This window comes from Verticillium nonalfalfae, assembly GCF_003724135.2.
Source record: "Verticillium nonalfalfae strain VnAa140/NRRL 66861 chromosome Unknown scaffold_92, whole genome shotgun sequence".
NCBI lineage: Eukaryota > Fungi > Ascomycota > Sordariomycetes > Glomerellales > Plectosphaerellaceae > Verticillium > Verticillium nonalfalfae.
In genome coordinates, this window is record NW_021167317.1 from 96,145 (window position 1) to 120,569 (window position 24,425).

General features: G+C 52.8%; 8 protein-coding genes across 8 annotated transcripts; 4 read left to right on the plus strand and 4 right to left on the minus strand.

The window, feature by feature from the left end:
• Positions 1-650: 650 nt before the first annotated feature.
• Positions 651-4,508, plus strand: D7B24_009383 (uncharacterized protein; the record flags this gene model as incomplete). Its single annotated transcript, XM_028643458.1, has 5 exons — positions 651-3,013; positions 3,076-3,179; positions 3,235-3,303; positions 4,412-4,440; positions 4,506-4,508. 5 exons carry the CDS (start codon positions 651-653, stop codon positions 4,506-4,508), a joined length of 2,568 nt encoding a protein of 855 aa, XP_028493003.1.
• A 2,258-nt stretch (positions 4,509-6,766) lies between these two features.
• D7B24_009384 (uncharacterized protein) lies at positions 6,767-8,530 on the plus strand (the record flags this gene model as incomplete). The annotated part of the gene is made up of 2 exons (XM_028643459.1): positions 6,767-6,834; positions 6,901-8,530. 2 exons carry the CDS (start codon positions 6,767-6,769, stop codon positions 8,528-8,530), a joined length of 1,698 nt encoding a protein of 565 aa, XP_028493004.1.
• A 2,376-nt stretch (positions 8,531-10,906) lies between these two features.
• On the minus strand, positions 10,907-11,958 carry D7B24_009385 (uncharacterized protein; the record flags this gene model as incomplete). Its single annotated transcript, XM_028643460.1, has 4 exons — positions 10,907-10,922; positions 10,999-11,430; positions 11,483-11,520; positions 11,932-11,958. The coding sequence occupies 4 exons, from the start codon at positions 11,956-11,958 to the stop codon at positions 10,907-10,909; spliced, it is 513 nt and encodes a 170-aa protein (XP_028493005.1).
• Positions 11,959-12,615: 657 nt separating this feature from the next.
• Positions 12,616-14,014, plus strand: D7B24_009386 (uncharacterized protein; the record flags this gene model as incomplete). The annotated part of the gene is made up of 4 exons (XM_028643461.1): positions 12,616-12,910; positions 12,997-13,091; positions 13,159-13,743; positions 13,808-14,014. The coding sequence occupies 4 exons, from the start codon at positions 12,616-12,618 to the stop codon at positions 14,012-14,014; spliced, it is 1,182 nt and encodes a 393-aa protein (XP_028493006.1).
• A 246-nt stretch (positions 14,015-14,260) lies between these two features.
• On the minus strand, positions 14,261-15,073 carry MET14 (Adenylyl-sulfate kinase; the record flags this gene model as incomplete). Its single annotated transcript, XM_028643462.1, has 3 exons — positions 14,261-14,635; positions 14,706-14,958; positions 15,066-15,073. 3 exons carry the CDS (start codon positions 15,071-15,073, stop codon positions 14,261-14,263), a joined length of 636 nt encoding a protein of 211 aa, XP_028493007.1.
• A 464-nt stretch (positions 15,074-15,537) lies between these two features.
• On the minus strand, positions 15,538-16,577 carry D7B24_009388 (uncharacterized protein; the record flags this gene model as incomplete). The annotated part of the gene is made up of 3 exons (XM_028643463.1): positions 15,538-15,558; positions 15,624-16,354; positions 16,448-16,577. The coding sequence occupies 3 exons, from the start codon at positions 16,575-16,577 to the stop codon at positions 15,538-15,540; spliced, it is 882 nt and encodes a 293-aa protein (XP_028493008.1).
• A 420-nt stretch (positions 16,578-16,997) lies between these two features.
• Positions 16,998-20,223, minus strand: D7B24_009389 (uncharacterized protein; the record flags this gene model as incomplete). Its single annotated transcript, XM_028643464.1, has 4 exons — positions 16,998-17,795; positions 17,850-18,360; positions 18,422-19,545; positions 19,606-20,223. The coding sequence occupies 4 exons, from the start codon at positions 20,221-20,223 to the stop codon at positions 16,998-17,000; spliced, it is 3,051 nt and encodes a 1,016-aa protein (XP_028493009.1).
• Positions 20,224-20,878: 655 nt separating this feature from the next.
• Positions 20,879-23,478, plus strand: D7B24_009390 (uncharacterized protein; the record flags this gene model as incomplete). Its single annotated transcript, XM_028643465.1, has 10 exons — positions 20,879-20,921; positions 20,976-21,016; positions 21,079-21,169; positions 21,224-21,306; positions 21,365-21,494; positions 21,548-22,376; positions 22,665-22,756; positions 22,811-22,972; positions 23,046-23,155; positions 23,224-23,478. The coding sequence occupies 10 exons, from the start codon at positions 20,879-20,881 to the stop codon at positions 23,476-23,478; spliced, it is 1,836 nt and encodes a 611-aa protein (XP_028493010.1).
• Positions 23,479-24,425: the final 947 nt, after the last annotated feature.

Genomic DNA, 24,425 nt, shown 5'->3' on the forward strand with positions numbered 1-24,425 from the left:
GCCAATCGGCTCATCAGTCTTCATAACGCCCACTATTCGGTGCTGGATTCCTGAGACCGAGTGAGGTACTGGAGTGGATACCCTACACGACCTTTGCTCTTCCATCTTGGTAGTCGCGTCAACCCCAGCCAAGTCGCATATCCCCGAATAACGACGAAGCCCAGGCAGGCCACTCACCACACATTGCCTAACTCGGAACCAACTCTGTGCGCGTACGCTCTCTGCCTCCGTCGCTTTACGACTTCCTGGACATCTTCCGTGTCCCACCACTATCACTTACCGGCCCCGAACGCCAGAGGACAGCGTTTTCGACCCGACACTCGCAACACGGCACGACTATCGACAGCACGCTGCGATCGGCGCATTGCAACGTCAAGCCAGGCTCTGGAGAAGCTGGCAGCGCCCTGATTGTATCGACCAGAACTCTAAAGGTTAGCCCGAGTTCCCTCTGCTGGCCGTCCATCCCCTGCGTTGGCTGCATGTCTGCTCGACTGCAACACTCCTCTTTCCTCAGCTACGCAACTGGGTCTTTCCCGGCCAACATCTTATTCACAGGCCCCTCTTATACTAGGATATCAACTAATGGTACAAATCGCAGAACAGATAATCGATTACCGCGCCTCTCAGCTTCGGTGCAAGGATACAGCTCCATGCAACTCGCAACCCCGGATAAAACAGAGGGTCACAACACAATGGCCGAGAGTGATTGTCCTCTTGAGGTGGGCTTTGAGGCAGAGCATTTCGCGAATGCCTTAGATGACTGTCTCGGTGGTCCGGGGTCAAATCAGCAGAAGAAAGAGCGGGTGCTGGAGCTTGTTCAAAGGTTCTACAACCATGCATCAGAACGTCTTGACCAACTACGGCATCGTGGGTCTGGAAACCTCACTGATAACGAGATGGATGTGGATGATGCAGAAGACGAGATGGATCCTGCAGCAACCATCTCGCAACTTCGCAAGTGGGAATCAGAGCTTCAGACTTGGGATCTGCTACAACGACTTGCTACGCTCAGATACCCTCAGACCAAGTCGGCGGCAGCCACTGGAGGCCTTGATGCGGAGATCCATTCTCGAAAGGATGATCTGTGGGGCTCATTCGTTGCGCAGGCCGATCGAACAGCAGAGAGAAAAACGGTTCTTGAGTGGCTGCAACACACGGCGACGACAGGTCCTGCGATCGACGAACTGATTCGCGACTTGCAGCAAAACGCTGAGCGCGGTCAAATCATTGCTCACGGGTGCATCCATACGCGGACAGCTCTCAAGCTGCACAAAGATCTTCTCGGAGCCTCGCGTCCTCTGGATCCCCTTGCCGCTAACGTTGTTCAATCGTTGGTGACAACTGACAAGGCTCCACTGGTATCACAGCTCGACCCAGATGCTGTGACTCGCCAGTCACGTAAGCTCGAACCACAGGATGAGTTCTTTGAGCGAGCCATTTGGGTCGGTTGTTTCCAGCTGCTTCGACGCGGCTGCACCTTGGCCGAGATACAAGAATGGTGTGCCGAACGTACAGAGACCTGGCGTGCTGTATCCCTGTCAGCTCTTCCTTTAGCAGGCACAGGTGATGCAGTTATTCAAAAGGAAGATGCCGTTTCTATCGCTCTTTGGAGACGCATGTGCTTTGCTTCCGCAAGGCATGCAGGCACTGACGAGGTCGAATCCGCCGTCTATGGTGTTTTGGCTGGCGACATTCAGAGCGTAGAGAAAGTCTGCAAGTCGTGGGATGACTTCATGTTCATGCACTACAATGCACTTCTACGCAGCCAGTTCGACAGTTATGTCCTTGAGCAATGTCAACCGGAAATGTCTGCCAACATCGACCAACAATTCGCCGTTTTCGATGCTGTCCAGTATCATGGTGAAGAGTCTACAGCCGAGAAGCGACTTATCAAATCGCTAAAGGTCCACAAGCTTACGCGCGGCGAAGCTTCGATGCCACTCAAGGTGCTACAGGCGGCTCTGATCACGAAAGAAACTAGTCAACACTTTCTCCAACAAGGCATGGTATTGGCGAGGGAACGGGGGGAGGTTGATACTGAACCTACCAATACCGAGGCTGATACAAATGGGTTCGTGAATGGGCGCGATTATGATACCCTCCGTGTGGCCGTTCACGTTCTTATTGTACTTTCCACCCTCGACGAGCTTGACGTTTCAACCTCACTATCACCAACGCTCGAGCGTGAACCGCAGACACGTGCCATACAAGAAACCGTCATCAGCTCCTATGTTACTTTGCTTCGACTCGCACAATACGAAGAGCTGATCCCCTTGTATTGTTCAAAAATGTCGATACCCCGGGCTTACGAGGTCCTCAGCGTCAATCTCCGACATCTCACAGACCGCGACGCGCGGCTAAACCAGCTTGAGCTTGTTCAGAAATCAGGTCTTGACGTACTTCGATTCGTTAGGATGCAACCACGGCTCATACTGAGCCAGCTAGGCAACGTTGAACAAAAAATTGGCAGCAGGAGAGAGCCCTTCCGAATCATCGAAGCTGGCCCTGGCTCTCTTAAATACGGTCGCCTCATCAAGATAGATTTCTTTGGTGAAGACCCCGATGCGATCTCGGAAGAAGAAGAGTTATTGATCCGTTCACTGGAATGGCTTCTTCTTGTTGATGAGGCTTGGCCTGATGTCTTCTTCGTCGGCGTTCAGGTTTACAAGTACTTCTTAGGTTCGTCAAACCCTCCTTCGCAGCAACCAAAACAACTGACAGTTCTCACAGGCACTATGCGCCTGAATGCTGCCCGACAACTTGCAAATAGGGTCACTATGAGTCAAGTCTTGCAACAAAGGATCAGTCCTGGCGGACAGGAAGAGGCGGACATCGCACAGGTCCCGGATATCGATGATGCCTTCTGGGCCGACCAGCTCGAAGCAATTGGCGACAGGCAAACTTCATCAAGGCTGCTAGCCACCCAGGCTAGGATTTTCCGTGACCTTGAATGCCTAGTTAAGGCTCTCGATACCATGGAAACGATTGCTTCGCTAACAGAGTTGTCGCGAGAGTAAGTATTGGTGTTGCTGACAGGATGTTCCTTTTTCGAGACTTGTGACTAACCTGTCTCAGGGATCCTACTGCCAAGCGCGATTTCTGGAATCAGGTCGGCAATGAAGTCAAGAACGCTAAGGAATATGTAGAGCCGATGTTCAAGGGTTGGCTCTTGGTTGACGGTGAGCAACTATAGACCTACTTCTTTAAAATACCAGCTGCTAACTTTCTGTCTAGAAGACGATGGGCAATGCCTGCAGGCGCTCCGTGACACCTATCTTCCCGAGACTATACTGGCGTATATCAGTACGCTCCATTTTGCAGGAACGTGTGTTTCGAGGGACAATTTGCTCGAATGCATGGATCTTGCAGCAGTTATGGCTCAGAAAGACTCCGATATCACCGCCTGTTTCGTGAAGGGGAACAGGATGAAAGAGCTGGTAGAGGCATTTGCTGCATGCAGCAAAGCCCTGGCCATCGTCTCTGGGGAGAAGAAGGCGGCCGCCTCGAGCAGTAAAAAAATGCGAGAGATGGGATGGTCGAGGGACATATGGTCAGTTAGGTCATGAGTTGTACTGATGAGCCATGCGCTGTGTCTCTGGTACAGTTATCGGATTATGCTTATGGGTCGGTCGAGGCATGCACAAGAAGAGCGGCTTGAGCTGGACAGGTGCCCACAACAATGCTTGCATGATGGACGCAAGGTCACTAGGCGGGGTGGACCTGGTGACATTGGCAAGCGGATTTGATCACTAGACACTTATGTAGGCGAACGCGAGACAGACGGCGTTGGTGGTCAAAGTAAGGTAGCCAAGCATGATGCGGATGCCTGACGCCAAAAGCTAGTGCTCATGCTACAGCCAGCCATCGTCGTGAACAATTGCCCATGTTTCTCCTCAGTCACAGGTACAGCCCGAGGCGCAAGCAAAATCTTGGGCCGCTTTCTTGCTCCCTGACTACCTTACCTTAGCTTATCCAGGTATGCCCAATGCAACCCAGTCTCGTTTAGTTGCATTTGGCTTTGACTATGCTTGTATACGTACAAACTGCGCGATTCGTCATACATGTCGAGACCCTGAAGCATCATCTCATCGTTGCCATCATCCTGCGACCCAACTTGTGTTGTCGTCTGTTGAGACTGGTTGCATTTCATCGCCACCTTACTCAACCTGGGACGTCAACCCCAATGGTTACAAACTTCGCGATGCAGGATCCTCCACCTCCAGTACCCCCGCCAAAACCAGGCAGCCACGATCCAACTCGCTTGAACACACCAGTCACTCCATTGTCGCCATCTACAACACCGAATCAGGGTGCTATTTCCGCAGAAGGGCATGACTCCTCGGGCTGGCAACCTGCCACTCGACATGATTCTATAAGAACAACATCCTCATCAATTGACCCCGGTGACCAGTGGCTGCCTGGGATCCTGCAAGACAAATCGTAAGTGTTGTGCAGATCCAAGCATATGTTCTATCGAAGTCTTGCTGAGTCTCACACCTATGAAGTAAGCAGGAGTTGGCCGAGATATTGGCGAGTTCTAAGCTCTTAGAGGCCCTCACGCACTCTGTCGACACCGTTCAGCCGTCTCTCGCAGATTCGCATCAGGCACTGCATGCCATGCTCGGTGAGAACTTGCGCCTGGCTGCGCGACTGGCGGACCTGGAAGCGCGCTTGACACATCAGCGGTCGACGACGCAGGCACAACTCCTCTCCACCCATGCCCTTGAGAGACAGTGGCGACAGAAGCAAACGGATATGGATCACGCTCTCTCGCCATTTGCACCGGCAGCACTTTATCAGCGATTGGGCCAGGGCGTACACGAGCAAGCAACCGTATGCCACGTGATGGAAGAGAGTTTCCTTGAGGGCCAAGCGGACGGCGCCTTCGCCTCCGAGAGGGAAGCTCTCGACTGGGTAAGAAGGTACAGAGAAGCCAAAGGACTGTACTACATACGACAGGAAAGAAAGAATCGCTGGGACGAAGGTCGTGTTGGCGGATGGAGGTGATAGTTCCGGTCCTTCGAACACGGATCATTTCGGCGCTGCGGGTACGAGCAAGATCTTGGCGCGGCCGGCCATCATGAGAAGTGGAAGGGACCGCGCCCGAGGAGACTCCGAATGGTTTCGTTCAGATGATCTGAGAGCCGTTGTTGGCGCTGTTGTTGTCTCGGCCGGTCTTTCAGCATGGTCCGCACCGGTTCAGGGCGGCGAACGCTACAGGTATCGATACTGTGTCACAGTGCGGCTAGAACTGGACCGCTCACATGGAGAGGCTCGGGGAACTGCACGGAGAAATATACAAGTGTGGGCCAGCACTTGAGAGACGCAAAGGGTTTGACCGAGAAAGGGCCGTTCCAACCGCACTAGCACAACAGAGCCAGGACAACCTCCCTCACCCTTCCTTATCATACGTCCTTGCTGCCCTGGTTGTTGCCTAATACCCTAGCCGTCTCGGGGGTTTCTTTGTCGCCCCGTGGGACTTGATCCAGGAAACAACCCTTTCCCGCGCAGTGCGCACTGCCTGCCCAGCGACTCTAGTGCAATAACTTTCCTATCTTCACAGATTGTAGTTTACTGTGTGCTTATCAACACTCGTCAATCCTGTCGAGAGTGAAGGGATCCGCCCGTGAGAAAGGCTCAGTCAATGAAAATGTCTTGCGCGGCGACTGCTACTAAGCTGGCCTGCGGGAGGGTCGTCCCCGCGAGCTGAAATGCTGGCACGGGATGGCACAGGCGGACCAATTGCGGTGCGGCTAAATCGGAAATGACACCGAAATGGACGGTTCACGAGAGACTTGACGTAGACGCATGCCAATCGTCAGGACCGCAAACGCCTGCAAGGCCGCAAGAGTTACCGTGACCGTCGATAAGAGCCACCGTTGTTCCAAACGGGCCGAGCTTCCACAACTAGCCACGGACGTCTTATCGGCGGATTCGGTTCCCAACCCCAGCCGACGGGAGGGAGGAGGAGCAGGGAAGGCGGGCTCGAGAACCAGGGTAGAGGTACCTTGTCTTGTCCGTACATGCACTGTGTGATTGCACCCCATCTGGTTGTCACCGTTGTGCACACTGTTCGTAGACACCAAGAGAAACAGCCATGGTACAGTTTCCTGTCTCCGATTCGCACTCAGGCATCCGCTAAAACGGTGCTTCTTTCGGCCTTCGCTGCTCATGCCCCTCGACAGCTCCCCACTATTGCGCCGCTGAATAGCCCCGTCGCCCGTCGTAGTCGCTCACTCTTCCCTCTCTCGCTCCCCCCTTCGCTCTTTTGCTGGCGGTACTCGGTCTCGCTCCCACCCATCCCTCGCTGCCGCCCTCTACCAGTGAACCAACGGCCTGGCCTAGCGTCTCGTCTTCCCCGGTGTCCCCAGACACCCCCCCCCAGCGCATCCCCTCCTGGGTCTCCTGGATCCCTTTGCCGCTACCACACCACGTCTTCTCTCTCCCTCGTCTCTACCATACCATCACGACCATTCTTCGACTCGGCCTCGCCATTATTGATTCGGTCTCGACAACGCCTGCGACTTTGCTCGCCTTCATGAGCACAAGAACCAACTAAGTCGACGACAAAGACAAGGACCACGACGACTTGACGACAGCGACTTGATCATCACATCAGTCCATTTTACTGTCCTTCCATTGATCGACGTCGCCGTGCAACCTGCCAGGACTGGCCGCGCATCGTCTTTTGCATACAGCAGTCTGGCTCGATCCGCCCACGCCTTTCATCCCATCTCTTGGCTCGCCTCTCTTCCAATGGTCCGCCATGTTTAGATCGCGACTGCCCGGCCGCGTCGACAACCCGATCTCCACGTTCGACACGCCTCTGGCGCCGTAGGTACGGGCTGACGAGGACCAACATCATCGCCTCACGTCCGTACCACCGCCGTACCTGCTCAGCCGCTCGGCTCCCTTGGCCATCATGGATCCGCCTCACATCACCGAGTTCGCCTCGGAAAGATACTTCAACAAGCTAAATCAACTTCACGAGCCATCTTCTACCGATGATGGTCCTCACGCTGGACCATCAATCGCTCTCGCTTCCCAAAGCACGCCTGCTCCACCTTCTGAATCCACATTTATTCTTCCGCTGCGCACCTCCAAGGCGGTCGACAGCGATCACGATACGCCACGTCCGACTGACCAGAAGCAAAAGAGCCGTTTCTTCGGCTTACGATCGAAAGTATCTCTACTTCAAAAATCTGTTCCAGCGCAACACCTACAATCTCCAACCCGTCACCAGAAAGCAGCCACAGCTGAACCCGCCAGCCAGCCTTTCGACCACCTGTTCCTCGCTCTTCCCACAGAGCTCCAAATACAAATCGTCTCGGCCCTACCCCTTGCGGACATACTCAACTTGCGGCGCGTATCCAAAACGTGGCATACTCTCATAAGCTTGAATGAGGCGCCCATCGTTCGCCATCACCTGGACCACCACATACCCGCGTATGCTCTCCGCCTCTACCCCGCAAATGAGCCGACGAAAGTTACTTTTCACCATCTCTGTGGTCTCTGGCACCGACTGCATGTTGCCGCCAAGCTCTCTTTCCTCATGTGCGAATGGATCACAAAAGAGATCTTCTTGCGTACAACTGACGCTCAGCGAAAAGAATTCGCGCCTTCCCATGAGAGAATGCGACGGCGCCTCATCCCACTCCTTTTTACTATTTTCCACTTTTTCGAAACATATCGCAAGCTCCACCTCGAGCATATATTCGAACACGGAGGTCATGGTCTGCTCCACGAGCCATATACCCTCAATCCCATCGAGGCCCGTATCATGAACCTCTATGATGACCAAACCCTGCTTCGGGTGCATCAAGTCTTTCCACTCGTTGTTTCTTCCTTCTGTCGTAGGCTACGACCCCCCTCGTATGTCGGTCGTGTGGAAAGATCTTTGCGCGGATACCTTCGCGAAAAACCAGCAGACGAGGTGCACGTTGCCATTCTGTGCCTTGGCGGTTTGCGTCAAGTTGAGAGACTTTGGGAGATCAAGGGCTACAATAGCCGCAGGGGGGCGGTCGATAGTTGGTACAACGACATAACTACGCCCCCACCCGAACCCACGTCAAAGCCGCGTCGAGGCCTCAGGGCTTTGGGGCGGAAAAAGTCGAACGCATGTGTGAAGGATGCACCTAGGTCTTCAATAGAAGGGCGAGACGCCCGACGGGGCTCAGGCGGCTCCTTTGAAGACGCATCACCTTCCACGCTGGAGTCGGGCCTTGTCTTCAACACAAGCCTCTCTGCCGGCATGCCTATGGAGATGCTCGCTCACGATAATGTGCGACGTCTGCTCCCGGATCTCCCGAATTTGCAGCAAATTTGGTTGACAACAGCAGAGGCTTTGATCTTGGACCGCAACATCGTAGACCGGCCGCAAGACATCAAGCGCAATGCTCAAGTCATGTTGGATTTGATCAAGGATGACGGCATCGAGGAAGAAGATGAGTGGTGGTATGGTCGCGGCACGCCCGAATCTGTGCGTCCGCCTCTTGAAGCAATCGAGGAGGACCTTGACGAAGGGGCTTAAGTGATTCACTCCTGGGCTATTACACAAGCATTCATTGGGCGTTTGAGGTGGAATCGTTTCAGGAAAGCGGCCAAGGATATAAGGCCATGGAGTCGGGATCAATTAGCATCATGGCGGAGGGGGGGATTCCAGCCCCTTGGATAGATACCTTGCATTAACAACGTTACTTTGTTCACCTGTGTCGTCATCAAATCTCGCTCTGAAGTAAGGATTGAGTTGCAGTGGGTAGAATTCAAAACTGGTATCTGAGAGAAAACGCGGCAGGCCACTAGCACGGAGTACCATCCAAATTAAAAGGAAGCTAGACAGTGTTGTTTTGTCCACCCCCGTGCGTTCTTGCGTTACGCCCTAGCCCGCTATGCTGGATTCAAATCCGTGATTTTTAGCCTCCGTGGTTTTTTGCCCCCGTGTAAGAAGCCAAGGGAGCCGGCAAGGAGAGTGACACCCCATGATGCAAGTGACTACTAGCGGCATAGGACGGCTCGTTCGTTTCTATCGTTGCGTATGTGCCAGCTGCCTCGGAACGTCCAAGGCCCGTAAATGTCGCACCTGCGAAGTTGAGAAAGGCTGAACCATTTGAATCTCGAGCATGTGACACGTGTTGCCTACGGTTTTGAGTTTGAAAGTCACTGGTCTGTCGCTGTGCAAAGGTCTGTACTCCGTGGCTTCGGTGGTCAGCTTCTGATGACGACACAGAGCCCGCCACGCGGCCAAACTGTGATTTTGGTGTCGTAGATGCGACAGTAATATGGGCCCCGCCATCCTGGGAGATATGGTTCCTGGGTGTAGGAGGCTTCGCGACACTGGTCGTTGTGTTGAGCTGCCCAGGACTGGTCGACCTTTGGCAGACATGCTTGCAGTGCTGTGAGTGTTGCTGTGCCATAGCGGATGCGTTTTTCAGTTCCGTACTGTCGACTTGGAAATCGCGCTGCAAGTTTTGAGTTACTCGCCCCAAATGGTAGCTCCCTGGCCGGATAGGTTGAGGCAAGCCTGGCCTATCCGTACGATATTCCTGCGGAATGGCTGATCGATGCTGCTGTGCACGCACCGGAGATTGTAGGTGGGGTCGCGCATGGCCATAAGCTGCCCCTAAACGGTTGTGTGAGGTTTCCTCATCGCCGGGGTCCGTATCCAAGCCTGAAGTGTGTTGTATATGCCTGTGTGATGCATGGTACTGGTCTCGATCAGGTCTGCTAGGAAGTTGGACATCGAGGGAGTGCCCATGGCTCGTAGCTAAGCCATGTCTTTTCGAACCTGGCTGGTCTTGGGTGACCCTGGAATGTCTGTATCTCTTTCGATTCGGACCATCGGCGTTTTGTGGAGGAAGGCTAGTGCGCAGTGAATGAGATGACTCTTGCATCACAGGAGTACCATCGGGACACATTGATTGCTCGGCGATAGTGAGGTTGTCACCGAACTCGGCGAGGTTTCCAACATCCTGAGATGATCCTGTTCTCCCTCTCTTTAGAGGCTTCGGGCGGGTCTGTGTGGGTGCGTCGTGGCCTACGAGGCTCGGTGGTTGGAACGCATTTGCTGCGAATGAATCGTCCCGCACAAGGGCCTCTGTAGGACGCTGTCGATCATCGTGTAGAAAAACGAGACCTACGGAGGACTCCGACTGATGCGCGCTGTCAAGTTCGTTACTCTTGGTCGCTGACTGCACATTGCTACTATCGGTGTGCTTTGGTCTATTCTTGGAGCCTTTAGGTCGACCAGGGCCGGGCCTTTTGATGGTTGATACTAATTTTTGATGCTCGACGCGATGATCTTCAAGGGGAGCAGAAGCAGCCAGGTTGGTGGTCTCTTGGCTCACAAAGGTCGCTGAATTGGAGATAGCCGATACCTTCGGGCGGTTTTTGGATCCCTTGGGCCGACCCCTGCGCCTTGGTGTCGGCAGATTTGCCGCACCTCGAGTTGATGTGTGCAGACTGGGAGCAAGAACTTGTGGTTGGGGGTCTGATGGCATGACAACGGACTCATTTTCGGCGACGTCTTCGCCAGCTCCCGCAGTTTCATCGACATCCACCCAAATATCATCGGGGTTTCCGGCCGACGAGAAAGGATACTGCTTCGTTCGGCGTGACCCTAATGCCTTAATTGACTTGCCGGGTCCCTTATCTCTCCGGAACCTCGTCGTCTTGCTTCCTTTTGGCCGCCCCTTCGGGCGCCTCTGCGTAGCATATGGGATAGATTCCAAAGGGGGAAAGATTTCGGAAAGCCATCCCACAAACAGCGATCCCGGACCATTGGCCACATGGCTCTGTGGGAACCCAAGGTCTGAGGGTGGGCACGGTGCGCCAGGTATGCCTCCAAAGAAAGCCAGAGCCTTACAAATTTGATCTACAACCATGATAGGATGTAGGCTTCGAAGGAGTGTCAAAAGACGAGCTTGCTCCGTTTTGATTTCGGTTGGCGTCAGTTGAGTTCTACCAGGATCACGGAGCGCGGTGGCAGGGACGGCTGCATACCCGCCGCCAGGGACAGGCGGCGCCGTTGGACCAGCAGGCGGCCCGGCGAGAGAAGGGCAATCTTGTTGGAGTTTCCTCTGGGATAATGGGACGTAGCCATGCTGAAAGGCGATCTTTGCACGCAAGGCAGTACTTTCACTCGTGCGTTTAGCCGCAGCGCTACGCTCAGCTGCCGCCGTTTGTGTATCGAAATCAATGACCATGACGCCAAAGTTGCCTTTCTTCGCGTCAGTTTTGCCTTTGAGCTTGCTCGGAATCGCACTTCGGACGCGGCTACCATGATGCCGGCTAAGCTGCTGTACGGGAGAACCAGTTTCCGGAGTCAGTGTTTGGGTCGATCTGGCTGAGGCAAGGCCTACATCGGTCGAGATGGGTTGCTGCGGTTGCGCGCAGTGCAACGTGACAAGATCTAAAAGATGACGGATAAGATAACTATGAGCACAATATCCGGTCGTCATGTCATTAACCAGAGCTGAGCGCATACCAGGTTGCGAAGCCATTGCTCAGGCTATCAATGAAGGTCTGGTCAATCAGGCGATTGTACTATGCCTAGCACTCAACCGTCCTTCGGGGAGTGTGCAACCGTATCAAACAGTGCGCTCGGTCGGTGGATGATACGACAATCCTCGTTCACAGCAAACGGATGAGCGGCCGCTTGATGGGCAGGGCGCATCATCCACGGGCGAGTTGTCTTACGGTCGTGGTGATGCTCAGAGCCAGCTCGTTGCTTACGCAGACAGAACAGCGACTTTTCAAGTCGGCAGAGACTGGGGCATCATTGTTGGGCCACAATACGATACGAAGCCAATGTTAATGTTAGTGAGATCGTTGGTCGTCGACAATATCCAGTTGACTTGTTCGCGTTGTGTTTGGTGGATAGGCATGATATTGCGAGATCCCATGAACAAGCGAGGCGGCTTACTAGCTACGTACTAAGAGTTTCGAAGTACTGCTGGTCATGTGGGCGGAAATAATCAGAAATAGGTACCTACACGGGTGTACTCCAGGTCTTAGGTAATGCAGGCTTCTTCAAGTTGGTGTCGGGTGGGGTGGGGTGGGGTGGGTTGGTCTATGAAGCAATCAGGCTCCACCCGAGTCCCTCTGAGCTCCGTCGTTCATCCCGCAGCCAGTCAGTTTCTTGTGGTACCGCCCGCACTGGCGTTTGCGTCTTCCAGACTGGAGCTACCTTACTCCGTAGTCAACAACGACACTTCGTTTCCACGAGCCTTGCACCTGGCATGCCATTATATTCGAATAACCAGATCCCGTATTTCCCTGCACTAAGGGCTTCTGCGGAATCAGCCGAACAACTATTCTAAGCTTGAACAGTCCCATTCTGTCAGTTACTCCCCTTTGTAGCTGAGTACAACCAACAAAGATGCATCGTGTCGACGAAATACAGACTGCTAATCCGTCACTTAATATAGCATCGATTCGAGTTTTCCATAAGACATTTCGCGAAAAAGACACAGCTTTCATTGCTTTCAACCATCAGTGGTTCGCCGGAGCCTAACTTATCTATTGCCAAGTTGCCCTTCAACTGGGTTGCGTCGCAATCACGCATTGCGCATGGCCAATTGTTGAACAAATCGCGTGGCAACGAGAACGACAGCAAAGATGCCAACCAAATACCTCCTGGTGTCTCTCCCTCAGGGTATATTTGACTCAAGCAGCAAAAATGGCGCTTTATCAGAGCTGTCAGCAAAAATTTCTCCCGACAACGGTTCAACGCAGGCTTTTGCCATACCCGACTTCAAGATCGGGACTCTTGATGCTTTAGTGCAGCAAGCAGACGACTTGACTAAGTTGGAGGCAGCTTGTGAGACTGTGGTAGCCAAAGTAGCCGACTCCCTGCGTACGATCTTGGATGGAGACGATGACAAGATCAGCCAGCAGAAGATGGTCAACGACAGTAAGCACTTCAAATATATTGGCCTCGAAGAGGATATGTCTATTCCACAACCTACACCGACGGTTTTTGACATTTCTGTTTCATAGAACCCACAGATCATTACATCAACTCCTTTGTCTGGAACAAGGTCAGATATCGTGCCGATAGGCCTCTGGGTGAACTGGTGGATATACTGCAGAAGGTAGGGGCGGCTGGGTCGATTACATGACATTCATTCTTGATTCGTTCGTACTGAAACTTGCTCACAGGAACTTGTCACGAGCGACAACGATGTCAAGACAAAGTTCAACCAGTATAACTCGGTCAAGACGAACTTCACGACCTTGCAGCGCAAGCAAACGGGCAACCTCTCCACAAAATCTCTCACACCCGTTGTCGACCCGGCCTTGCTTGTCAAGGACTCAGAGTACTTGGAAACACACTTGATTGTCGTGCCTTCTAACGCTAAAAAGGACTTCCAGAAGGGTTACGAGACATTGGCGCCCATGGTCGTCCCACGCTCAGCGGTGGAAGTAGCACAGGACGACGAATTCGTTCTTTTTGCCGTGACAACCTTCAAGAAGACGAGCACCGAATTCCTACAGAAATGTCGCGAGCAAAAGTGGACCCCGCGTCAGTATAAATATGTTGAGGGCGGCAAGGAAGAGGAGCAGCGGGAACTCGACCGAGTCGCGCGCGAGGAGAAGAAGGTTTGGGGTGAGGCTCTTCGTATGGGTAGGACTGGATGGAGCGAGAGCGTTATGATCTGGCTGCATGTTTTGACCCTACGCGTTTTTGTCGAGGCTGTTCTTCGCTACGGTCTCCCACTGGACTACGTCTCGGCTCTGGTCAAAGTAAGTGAAACTTGCCACTCACGGTCCAATTTGCTGCCCAATATGCTGACGAGCATGATTTCAGACCACGCCAAAGTTGTCGCCCAAGGTCAGGGCTGCGCTTGATTCCAATTACTCTTACCTAGGTGGCAACGCCTTCGGAAGAGATAAGCGTGGCAGGGTGACCAAAGACGATGCAGCACTGTCATCTGAGATGGCTGCTGCCGGCGTTGGAGGTGCCGACGGCACCGAGTATACGGCTTACGTCTACTACGAGTTTGAGCTGCCTTGAGACGGCCGCATCAAACAATGATCAACCGGCTTATGCTGGCTGCTCTCTTGTTCTACACACTAGTGACCTGGCATTGTATTGAAGATGAATATATCAATTATCGACGTCCGTCGACTTCCTATGCCGTTCAATCCGTTTGTACTTGGCGCAAAACAATTTGCTAGTCCATGCGGTGCGGCAACCTTTGCGATGATTATAACATCAAACGAGATGAGAGGGCTGAGGCGAACAAAGCTGGCAAAGACTTCAAACCTCCGGCTGCTTCGTAGCGATTAGACCTTTGGAGCTCAACCACTGCGTAATCTCGCTGACGCATTCCTCGACAGAGGACTTATCAGTATGGATACGAATCTCGGGATTCAGTGGCTCCTCATAGGGTGCGGTGATGCCGGTGAATTCCTTGATCTCGCCAGCACGAGCCTTCTTGTATAGACCCTTGGGGTCCCGCTGCTCGGCGACCTCGAGAGGAACGTCAACAAATACTTCGATGAAAGGGATGGCATGATCCTCGCCCTGGCTGGCCTGGGCGTGCAGCTCGCGTGCGGTGTCGCGATCGGCGCGATACGGAGAAATAAAGGAGGTAATCGCAATGGTAGAGGAATCCGCAAACAGCTTTGCAACCTGAGCAAGTATTGTCGTGAATTAGCTTCAGACGTGGCCATGTTAGGAGCACAGTCCAGGATAAGCTCACCTCAGCAATCCTACGAATATTCTCGTTGCGGTCCTTTTCCGAAAACCCCAAGTCTTTATTCAGGCCAAAGCGCACATTGTCGCCGTCCAGACGGTAGGCAGCAAGCCCGAGATGAATAAGGTGCTGTTCAAGAGCAGTCGCGACTGTCGACTTGCCCGAAGCCGACAGACCTGTCAACCAGATGGTGAAGCCCTTCTGACCGCGGAGCTCATTTCGCTCTTGGCGAGACAGGGAGGCATGCCAGGTGATGTTCCTGAATGATGGTATAGCCTGTCAGTGAAATGGATCAACGAAGTGAGGATGTGACAACGGCACGCGACTTAGTAACCGCTCCTACTAGAATAGGGTCGTGCGTCATACGTAGCCATGATGATTTCTTGAATTCTGTAGACGTTTCTCTGCGTAAAGTTCTTGGCTGATAAGGTAGTGGAAGTCGTGTGGGAAGCAACAAACAGACAATATGGATCGACTTCAATGCGATTGACTACTATGCGAAGAAGATGTCTGCACGGTCACGCTGCTCAGAGAGCCCTCTTTTACATATTGCCTAGCTGGTGAGGTAACAGCTCACTGCCTTAACTGGGTGGTCTCAAAGCCCCTCCCCTCGGTCACGTCAAGAGTGGGAGGGGCGATGGCGGGACGCTGTTGTGCTAATTGGTGGAGGTCAATGGGAGAGCTTTTTTTGGGCGATGGCGCAAGAGGGGAGTTTTGTAGGCGGGGCGCGCTAGCAAAGCCGATGCCGGCCGTCTCACAGCTTCTAAATGACGTCTTGCTCTCTAAGTCTAATACAATACGCCCTGTACGAGTAAGGCTGTAGTACGCAATTAGAGCATCACGTGAATTTGGACAGCAGCTGCAGGAGACCATTAGCGTCGGTTGCTCAGCGTTCAAGCTTCGAGGGAGAGGGCGCCGTCCTACCGTGGAGAAGCCTGCCTTTGGTGAGATGAAAAGACCATTTGCCTCGACAAGAACGACTGGCTTTTCGCCCTTGGTTTCGTCCACCAAGGTCTCGATACGGCCTGCGACCCACGCCTTTCTGCCCTCCACTCGCTGGGTTTCTGCCCGAAGTACCACGAATGTGCCTGCTGGTGTGGGCTTTCTGTAGTTGACCTCGAGTCGGGCTGTGACAGCCACCTTGCTGGGTAAAGCATCGAAACAGCACCTGGCGAGACCTTCGTCGAGAAGAGTCGCCAACAGTCCTCCATGCACGATTCTTGGATGTCCACACATATCCGTCCCAAGATGCATGATAGTCACCGAGGACTTGCCACCTTCTTCCAACCACATGATTGGGGGCACAGTCAGTCGGCCGGGCCCAAGAAGCGTGCCTCCCGTGAGGTTTTGTTTGCGGAAAACCTCTGGAAACTTCATATGTGGGCGCGATTCTGTCATTCCTGGCCTGCTTCGTAAAGCAGCCGCGAGCGGGTGGTTGTTGATTGTGGCATCCACAACAGCTGTTTCTTCATTCTCTGGTACAAACGTCTGGGGTTTTTTGTTTGCAGACTGCGCTATGGCCGAGAGGTTCAGAAGGGCGGGGCTGACAGCAACGAAAAAGCCCAGGCTAGCGAATGCGAATCCAAAGAAACCAATGTTCAGGATTTTGCGTAGTCGGGATCGCGACTTCGGTGGCCCTTGTGCATTGATATTACCTGAGGCTTTTCGACAGGTCAGTGATATCCGTAATCATAACGCGTTGTTCAATGGGGAAGGTTCGAGGGATATGACTTGGATCACGAACTTACCTCCTGTCCCGAGCGACTGATAGTAGCGAACACCCAGCGCAGCCGGGACTGGTGTCTGGGGTCCGCATATGATGGACTTAGCAGCTGAACCATTCGGAAGCCAGGGCTTAATCAAAGCTCTTCGTAGCATCTTTGCATACCCTGGAGCTTTTATGGTATCGGTTGTGGGTTCGAACTTGGGATACAACACGGAGGGCGAGGTCAACTCCGCGGATGGGAACAAGATGCTAGCCTGTACTTGTGGGGGCCCGTCTGCCGCAACTTGCTTTATCGAGAAATCTTATCGGTCCTTACTTTCCAATGCCTCGGCTCCCTGCACTCGCCAAGCCACCTGTTTGTTTGGTACGTACAAGCACTTATCATACCACAGTGGTAGCCAGTCTCGGATTGATGTCATGCATTTTGCGACACGTGCATTCTCGTGTGAACACCTCAAGGTCGAAGTCAACCTGAATGACTATTCTTGCCATGCACATATATCCTTATTGAAATCGAACATAGTCTATTCATTCTCGCCTTCCCGGCTCCTGCAATTGATGCACAGTTTAGCTTACATGTCCTCCTCCTCGCCCAACATGTCCGCGTAATCATCTACAGAGGCAAACATGGGAAGACTCTTGAGCCTCTTCCGACGAGCGGACCTAGTCTCAGACTCCCTCTTCTTGTCGCTGGAGTCAACATCAGCGTTGCTGTCCTCGTCAGAAGCCTGGTTCACTGGGCCGAGCATCTCAACCCCGCCGTTTACGTCGTCGTCGTCGGTGTCGATATCACTTTCACCCTCATTTGCGTCGTCGCCTTCGCTAAGGGATTCGTCAGCAAAGAGATCGCTGGCGCCCTGAGCATCATCACTGTCGTCGTCAAAACCGTCGAGATCAAGATCGGATCCATCGCTCTCATCAACGGGCCCATCAGGATGCGATGCTGTAAGCGCCTTCCAGATTTCATCCTCATCTTCGTTGTCCGAGTCTCCTAACGGTTCGATGCGCGATGGTACCTGCGACTTCGACTGCTTGCCGGTATGCTCGAAGTAATGATGGAAGAAGACGTCATCGGCTGCAACCTGCTCAATCTTCTTATTCCAGAAGTTGGGATGGTTAATGGTTGTGGTTGACGCCCCATGCTTCTTTCCAAGGTATATATTGGATGCATCCGATGATCCTTGGAGTGGTTGCATGATGGAGACACCCCGGTTTGCCTCCGTCGCTTTCGGATTGCGGTAGACAAACTTGTCTAAGAAACGGATCAGGCTGTGGCTCTCCAGGTCTGGTTTCTGTACGGTTTCATCGCTATCAATGACGCTGAGCGCTAAAACTGGCACTGAGGGGTGGAAATGCCACAATAGCGGTGCCTGTACAAGCTAGTTAGCGCCTATGCAAGATTATGGTTAGAAAAGAAAGCTTACAATTTCCCAGAGGCAACTATTTTGCGCATTGCTATGTTCCGGGTCTCTCTTTCGGCCATCATAGTCTGTGGGCGAGGTGACGACGTTGGATAGGTCCCCAGGTGTGGCGGATGCAGCAACCTCGGCGTCCCCATGTTCTTCAGCATCTTCAAGTAGTGCCCGAAGATCTGGGAACTGCAGGCGAAGCTGAAGTACGATGTACAATATCCCGCATGCAAATGAGGGCTGGTGGAGGCCTAATATCTGTAGCATCCTTTTGACGAATGCCTTGACGCGACGAGTATCGACGTCTTCTTTCAGTGAGCGAAGCAAAAGATTAAGATATAGTGCCTGCTTGGATGATGTAGTAAGTCGTGGGTCGAGAAGGGACTCATAAAGAGTCCGATAGAACCTATCATGAGCGACGTGGCGTGTTGATGACAACTGTTGAATCAGAATAAGGGCTTGTATACTAGTGTTGAAATTTGCCGAGTGGGCGATTCGGAAAAGGGTGTCAATGTGTGCCTCCATTCTACAGAGTCCGGTCAGTAAAACTGAACAAGCAAACTAGACAATACGCTACGAATACTTACATTGGATCATTGGCTGGTAGGAAAGGGGCAGCACGGTTAATGCCGGTTAGGACGGCCGACACAAGCTTCTCAACCGCGTCACGCTCAGTTGGAGGTGTCGCCGTCTTTGGTTTGCCACGTTGACTTCGACCACGGACTCCTGAAGTAGAATCATCCTTGGGTGCGTCTTCTCGTCCCAGCACGGAGCCCTTCAGCAAGGTGACAAATATCTCAAAGTAGCAGCTTAAGAGAGCTTCCGCAGTCTTGGGGTCGCGAGTACTGAGGATTGTCTGGTTGAGCGTACCGACAGCGTAGTACTTGGCACGAGAGCTTTGGCCAGGGCGGAGCAGTACTTCCTGTTCAACAGCCCGGATGACCACAAGCTTCATTCCTGGGTGGGAATTTTGCAGTTGCAGTAAAAGATACGAGGCCCTTGATGAGATTTTGCGATCTCTATCACCAAGCTTGTTGACGAGAAGTCTTAAGAGATTCGTTTCCTGCTCGGGCTTGTCTTTGAGGAGCGCAAAGACGAAATCCAGGGACCGTGTTCGTGAGTATTCGATTTCGTCCCCGCACCAAACCTCAAGATACTGAATGATTTGAAAATACGTAGCCTTCAACCAGTCTTCGTAGGCCCATCCAATAAGGTGGGCTTCTGTCAGTGCGCCGGGAAGCTGTTGTGACGTAGTCCAACGGCGAATGTTGTGCTTCTGGAGGACCCCTAACAATCCTCGCTGGGAGTGAAACGTTTTTAGCCGGCGGCTAGAGGGCAGAATGAGGCCGGGGCCGAGCAAATCCACGAGGGCGCCTAAGGCACCAATGGCCTGCCCGCGACTACGCTTAGAAGCGAGGCTCATCAGCGCATCAAATGCCTTGATGTTGTGGAGGGGAGATTCCTGAATGGCTAGGGTGAGGGCCGACACCTTGTCCGTTAGTGTTCCAGATGCCATGATGGTGGAGAGGAATTTGTGTGATGAGGATGCCAAAACGCTTTTGCTGTATGCGTCGGCGTCATCATCGAGGAGTACACGGGCATGGGCCTTGAGACTCTCAACAGCACCAATGTAGGGGTCGATTTCATCCGAGATTGGTTCGGGCAAAGGGCTTAGTTGTACTGCGTGCCAATCTGCGCGAGGTTCGAATTTCTGCAAGAAGAAGAATGGTCAATGTCTTGCGTCAATATAGTAGGGAGGGACAGAGCTCACGAACTGCTTCCTAAGGCCATTGTCCTTCGTTGCTGAAGCATGCGTGTCTCGTGAGAATACAGTTGTCGACGAAGCTGTCTGTGTTTCATCCTGTGGCTCGCCCGGCTTGAAGTCTTGTCGGGTCTCATCGATCTCGGAAGCCTCTTCCTCGTCAACGTTTGGGTCAAGCCCCTCAAGCCCAAGCTGAGAGGCGAGAGCCCGTAAATCCTCACGCAATTTACTGTCGTCCGTGAACCGATTGTCGAGAGCTAAGCCTTCTGTCTCCGATTCGGATTCCAGGTCTCCAATGAGTTCGAGATCCTCTTCATTGCCCCCCAATGCCAATATCTCGTCCAAAAGCGCTGATTGGAGGCTTGAAGCGTCCGTTCTCTGGGTAGCGCCACCGTGCCCAACCGCATCAACAGGTTTGGCCGAAGAGCTTTGTTGCGTGGTCGGCCGCTTCCTCTTGGAACCCGGGTTTGAGGCTTTCTCGTCTTGCTGGTGTTTTCTTTTACTTGCCTTGCCACTCTTCGGAGGTTGGCGATCGTTAGGGGAGGTTGTATCTGAAAGTGCCCTGCCAGCCGATTGCTGGGGTTGAGGCTTCAGGTCAGCCGCCCGGGGCCCCTTTGCGCCGGACATTTTCAAGGGCGTTCTTTCGCCGTGACCTCCACGTACTCAGGAGATGTGTGACAGAGTGAACGAAGCACAGTGTGCTCTTGACCGGTCGTTATCACAACTAGGTGACGAGGATGGCTTGGGTGTGTAGGGCGCCCTGCAGATGGGAAAAAGTTTCGACAACCAGAACTTTTTAGCGGGGCACCATGTAGTAGTGGGGTATAATCCATGCACTAAAGCCACATGGGTCGACCAGTAAATAAAGGGTGTTCAGAAGCTCGGGCCTTCCATATCGCGCGTTGTATTTGTGAGACGCTCATCTAACCAAAGCTACCATTTTGAGGCCCAACCCGGAGCCATGGCTGAACCTGACGATCTCTTTGTGCCTTGAGGAATACTTGGCGTGCGGTAACCGGGAGCAACTGTTGCTGGCAAGGCTCACTCGAACTTTCTTCAATCGCGCGGGTGTATCCTCTCCTTGGCTTTCAACAAACTCGTGTGGCATCTTCTTCTCCGTTTAAACATTACAAAGTCACGCCAAGCGTGACACTTTTGCACGATGTTTCCTCTCAGACCAAACGTGGAAACGTCTACTTTCTCGAGAGCATTGATTCGGGGTTCCACTCGTTCCTATCATCACTGTCATGCTGGTGCAGACCAACGCCAGCGCCTAACAGCCATGTGGACTCCTACAGGTGGACGGACCGCAGGGGGGACAGAAAGTGCGCTCACTGAAAAACACAACAGTGGCTACGCATACTGATACTATGATGTAGGAGCTCATGATAAGTTGATCAGAGCCGGACTTCTTCGCCAGGTGAGTTTGCCCCCTTCCGTTCATGTCTCTCCATCGAGTACCGCTAAACTACGATACCTTAGTCGCATTCAGGCATCTTTCATCTTCTTCCTATGGGCTACCGCATCCAAAGCAAACTAGAGTCTCTGATTGACAAACACATGCAAAGCCTGGGTGGGTAACGCAAATGGATAGCCTCCCAAAGCACCATACAGCTAACTTTACTAGGCGCATCCCGGGTTGCCTTGTCTTCCATCACTTCCAAGAAGCTGTGGCAACAGAGCGGTCGCTACGAGAAACTAGGTTCAGAGGTATGTGACTTGTTTATGTCGGCCAGGACTTGTCTTGAATGTCTGACTGGGTATGTAGCTTTTCAACTTCCAGGACCGCAGGGGAGCTGACTACATGCTTGCTCCTACGCATGAAGAAGAGGTGACTTCACTGGTGGCTCAGTCTGTCAAGTCATACAAAGAGCTCCCACTCCGCCTATATCAAACGAGTAAGTAGCTTACCGGATGCTGTTGGTGAATGGAGAAACTGACTCAAGGTCAGCTCGTAAATACCGAGATGAACTTAGACCCCGCCATGGTTTGCTGCGGACTCGAGAGTTCACCATGAAAGACCTATATACGTTTGACGTGGATACAGCTGCTGCCATACAGACATACGAGCAGGTGCAAGGTGCATATGCATCGTTCTTCGGTTCGCTTGGCCTTCCTGTTGTTAAAGCCAGGGCTGGGTCAGGCGACATGGGCGGAGATTTAAGTCACGAGTACCATTTCACCTCCCCGATCGGCGAAGATCTGATAATGAAGTGTAACAACTGCGAGTTCGCGGTGAATTCAGATATCGCCGAGCAGCCCGCAAATGACAGCGCCATGGATGCTCAACATTGCCCCAAATGCGAGGCTGGGACCCTTGAGGCAAAGGAAGCACTCGAGGTCGGTCATACTTTTCACCTGGGTACTCGCTATTCAGAACCTCTTGGTGCCCGTATTGCACTCCCAACGACCTCGCAAGGAGATTCGCAAAGTGCGGATACATCAGCTGCGAGGGCATCAACCCACATACAGATGGGATGCCATGGCATTGGAGTGTCTCGTCTGATTGGTGCTGTCGCAGAGCACTTCGCTGACCCAGTTGGCCTACAATGGCCTCGTGCCATTTCGCCTTACGAGGTTGAAATAGTCTTTGCCGACGGCCTGGAAGCGCAGGCGGTTCAGATCTACGACGACGTCGTGCATGGCTTGAGCCATACCACCGACGTCCTGCTGGACGATCGACCTGTCTCGCTCCCATGGAAACTGAAAGATGCCGACCTCACCGGCTACCCAATTGTGGTCGTGCTGGGGCAAGTTTGGAAGAAAACCGGGAACATAGAGTTGCAGTGTCGCCGGTTGGGCATAAAAGAGACCGTCCAGCCGTCGGATATATTGCAGAGAATTTCTGAATTACTGTGGCAGCTGTAGATCCCATGTATTGTTGATCCAAACCTCGCTAGGTAGCAATTCGGTTTTCGTCTTTGAAGCATAGCCCCTTTAGTGTGCTACTGCACCTCCACCTAGGTAGGGATAGCTATCGACCAATAATGACACACACGAGTGGCCCGCATGTAGTCTCCCTGAGTCATCAAATTCTCGTTCTCACTCAGTGACAGCGTTTGTGCCAGGAAGAAAAGAGGCAGACCAGGCGAGGCGCTGTTATCAGTGCAATACATAATCGTCGACAAACTGAAGATGGCTTCACAAGGTGGTGAGACAGGTATCCATACCCTGTAGTCTTCTCCAGTATGTTCTGTATTGACAAAGTATGCAGTAAATCTCTCCACTTTGGATGTTCAACAACTTGGCCAGGTGAAGAAGCAGATCGAAGAGGAGCTTGAGCATTTAACGCAGTCTTTCGCCCAGCTGCATGCAGTTCAGGGGAAATTCAAGGAATGTCAGCGGATCGTCAAGACGCGTCCCGGATCGACTGAAGGTGAGTTAGAGACACTGTCCTACCCCCTCCTGCTCATGCACATGTCACTCGAAGTATACTCATCGCAGACCAGGCGAGCGATCTGTGCTTGTTCCTTTGACCAACTCACTCTATGTGCGAGGCGAACTTTCGGACCCCGGTCGCGTAATTGTTGACGTAGGAACCGGCTTTTACGTCGAAAAGGTATACTTCACTGCAACAGCATTTGCATTCGACTCGGCTTTGGAAGCATTTGATTAACTCGACACTAGGAGAGCAGCGCAGCTGAGTTGTTTTACAACGCAAAAATACAGCAATTGGCCCAGAACATACAGGACCTTGAAGTTATTGTGCAACGCAAAACTGCCAATGTGAGAAGTGTTGAAGACGGTACGTCTTCCTTGCTATTGCGCCACGCCCTCACCCTCCTCCGCCTTTCACCAATATTCTCTCACACATTATACAGTACTGAGGCAAAAGGTCATTGCTGGACAAGCCAGCGAGACTCGATAATTTTTCAACCATAGCACAAAGCCAAGTCAACCTCAATTATCTTGTCGTGAGTTCCACACCCAACGCGCCTCCTCGATATCATATGGGTTTTCTCGGTGGGCCTCTTCTGTGAATAAGTTCTCACCATCGGAGAGGACCTGAAAGGACCTCGGAAGAAGTCTCTCAGCTTGCCCTCGGCCGTGTTCTGTTGAGTTCCAGGAAGCACGCGTCAAATGTTCAGGGCACTGGGACTTACCGTATGCGTGTCTTCCATGGTTTCTCGGAGCTTGATCCAGCTGTCCGCGTAGAGATGCACGACATCTTGATTGCGAATCAACCAGGGTGCGGCTAAAATTCTAGCTATGGGATTCGATCACCTGAATAATGTAAAGTGTAGCCTTGTAAGCATATCCTCTGGCCGTACGTAGGATTGCTTGCTCGATACTTCCAAGAGGTGGGTTTCTGCTGAAGACGCCGGGGTCATCAGTGCGAAACCGCGGTAAGACCGGTCCATTAGCTATGAGCTCACTGCCTAGGCATGTGATGATATTCGGTAAATCTGGGTGATAAGACAGGGCTTGGGGTGACCAAGGACGCATGGAGCTGCTAACCGATCGCTCTACGTGGAAAATCGGCTCTGCAGGTGGATTCTAAGCTCTGGGGTTGTGTAGCTGTCCAATCATGAGATGATGACACTCGTCCCGAGGATGTGGGGAGCTTTGGACGTCTTGGTCGCCTGCGACGCGATATGGAAGGGCTCCTTCATACAAGCTTCCCCCGCAGTCGACGTCGATCTCCATCTCCGTCGTTCGGAGGCGGAGGATGCTGACTGGCGACCGTATCCTGCATCCGATGGGTGAAAGCCAGCCTGGCTCAAACGTATCCCCTACGTGAAGGTTAGAGCTACAGTGAGGCAAAGCACGCGAACCGGAAATATCCGCAATAGCATGGATACCGGTTCTGCTGAGTACTAACTCAAATT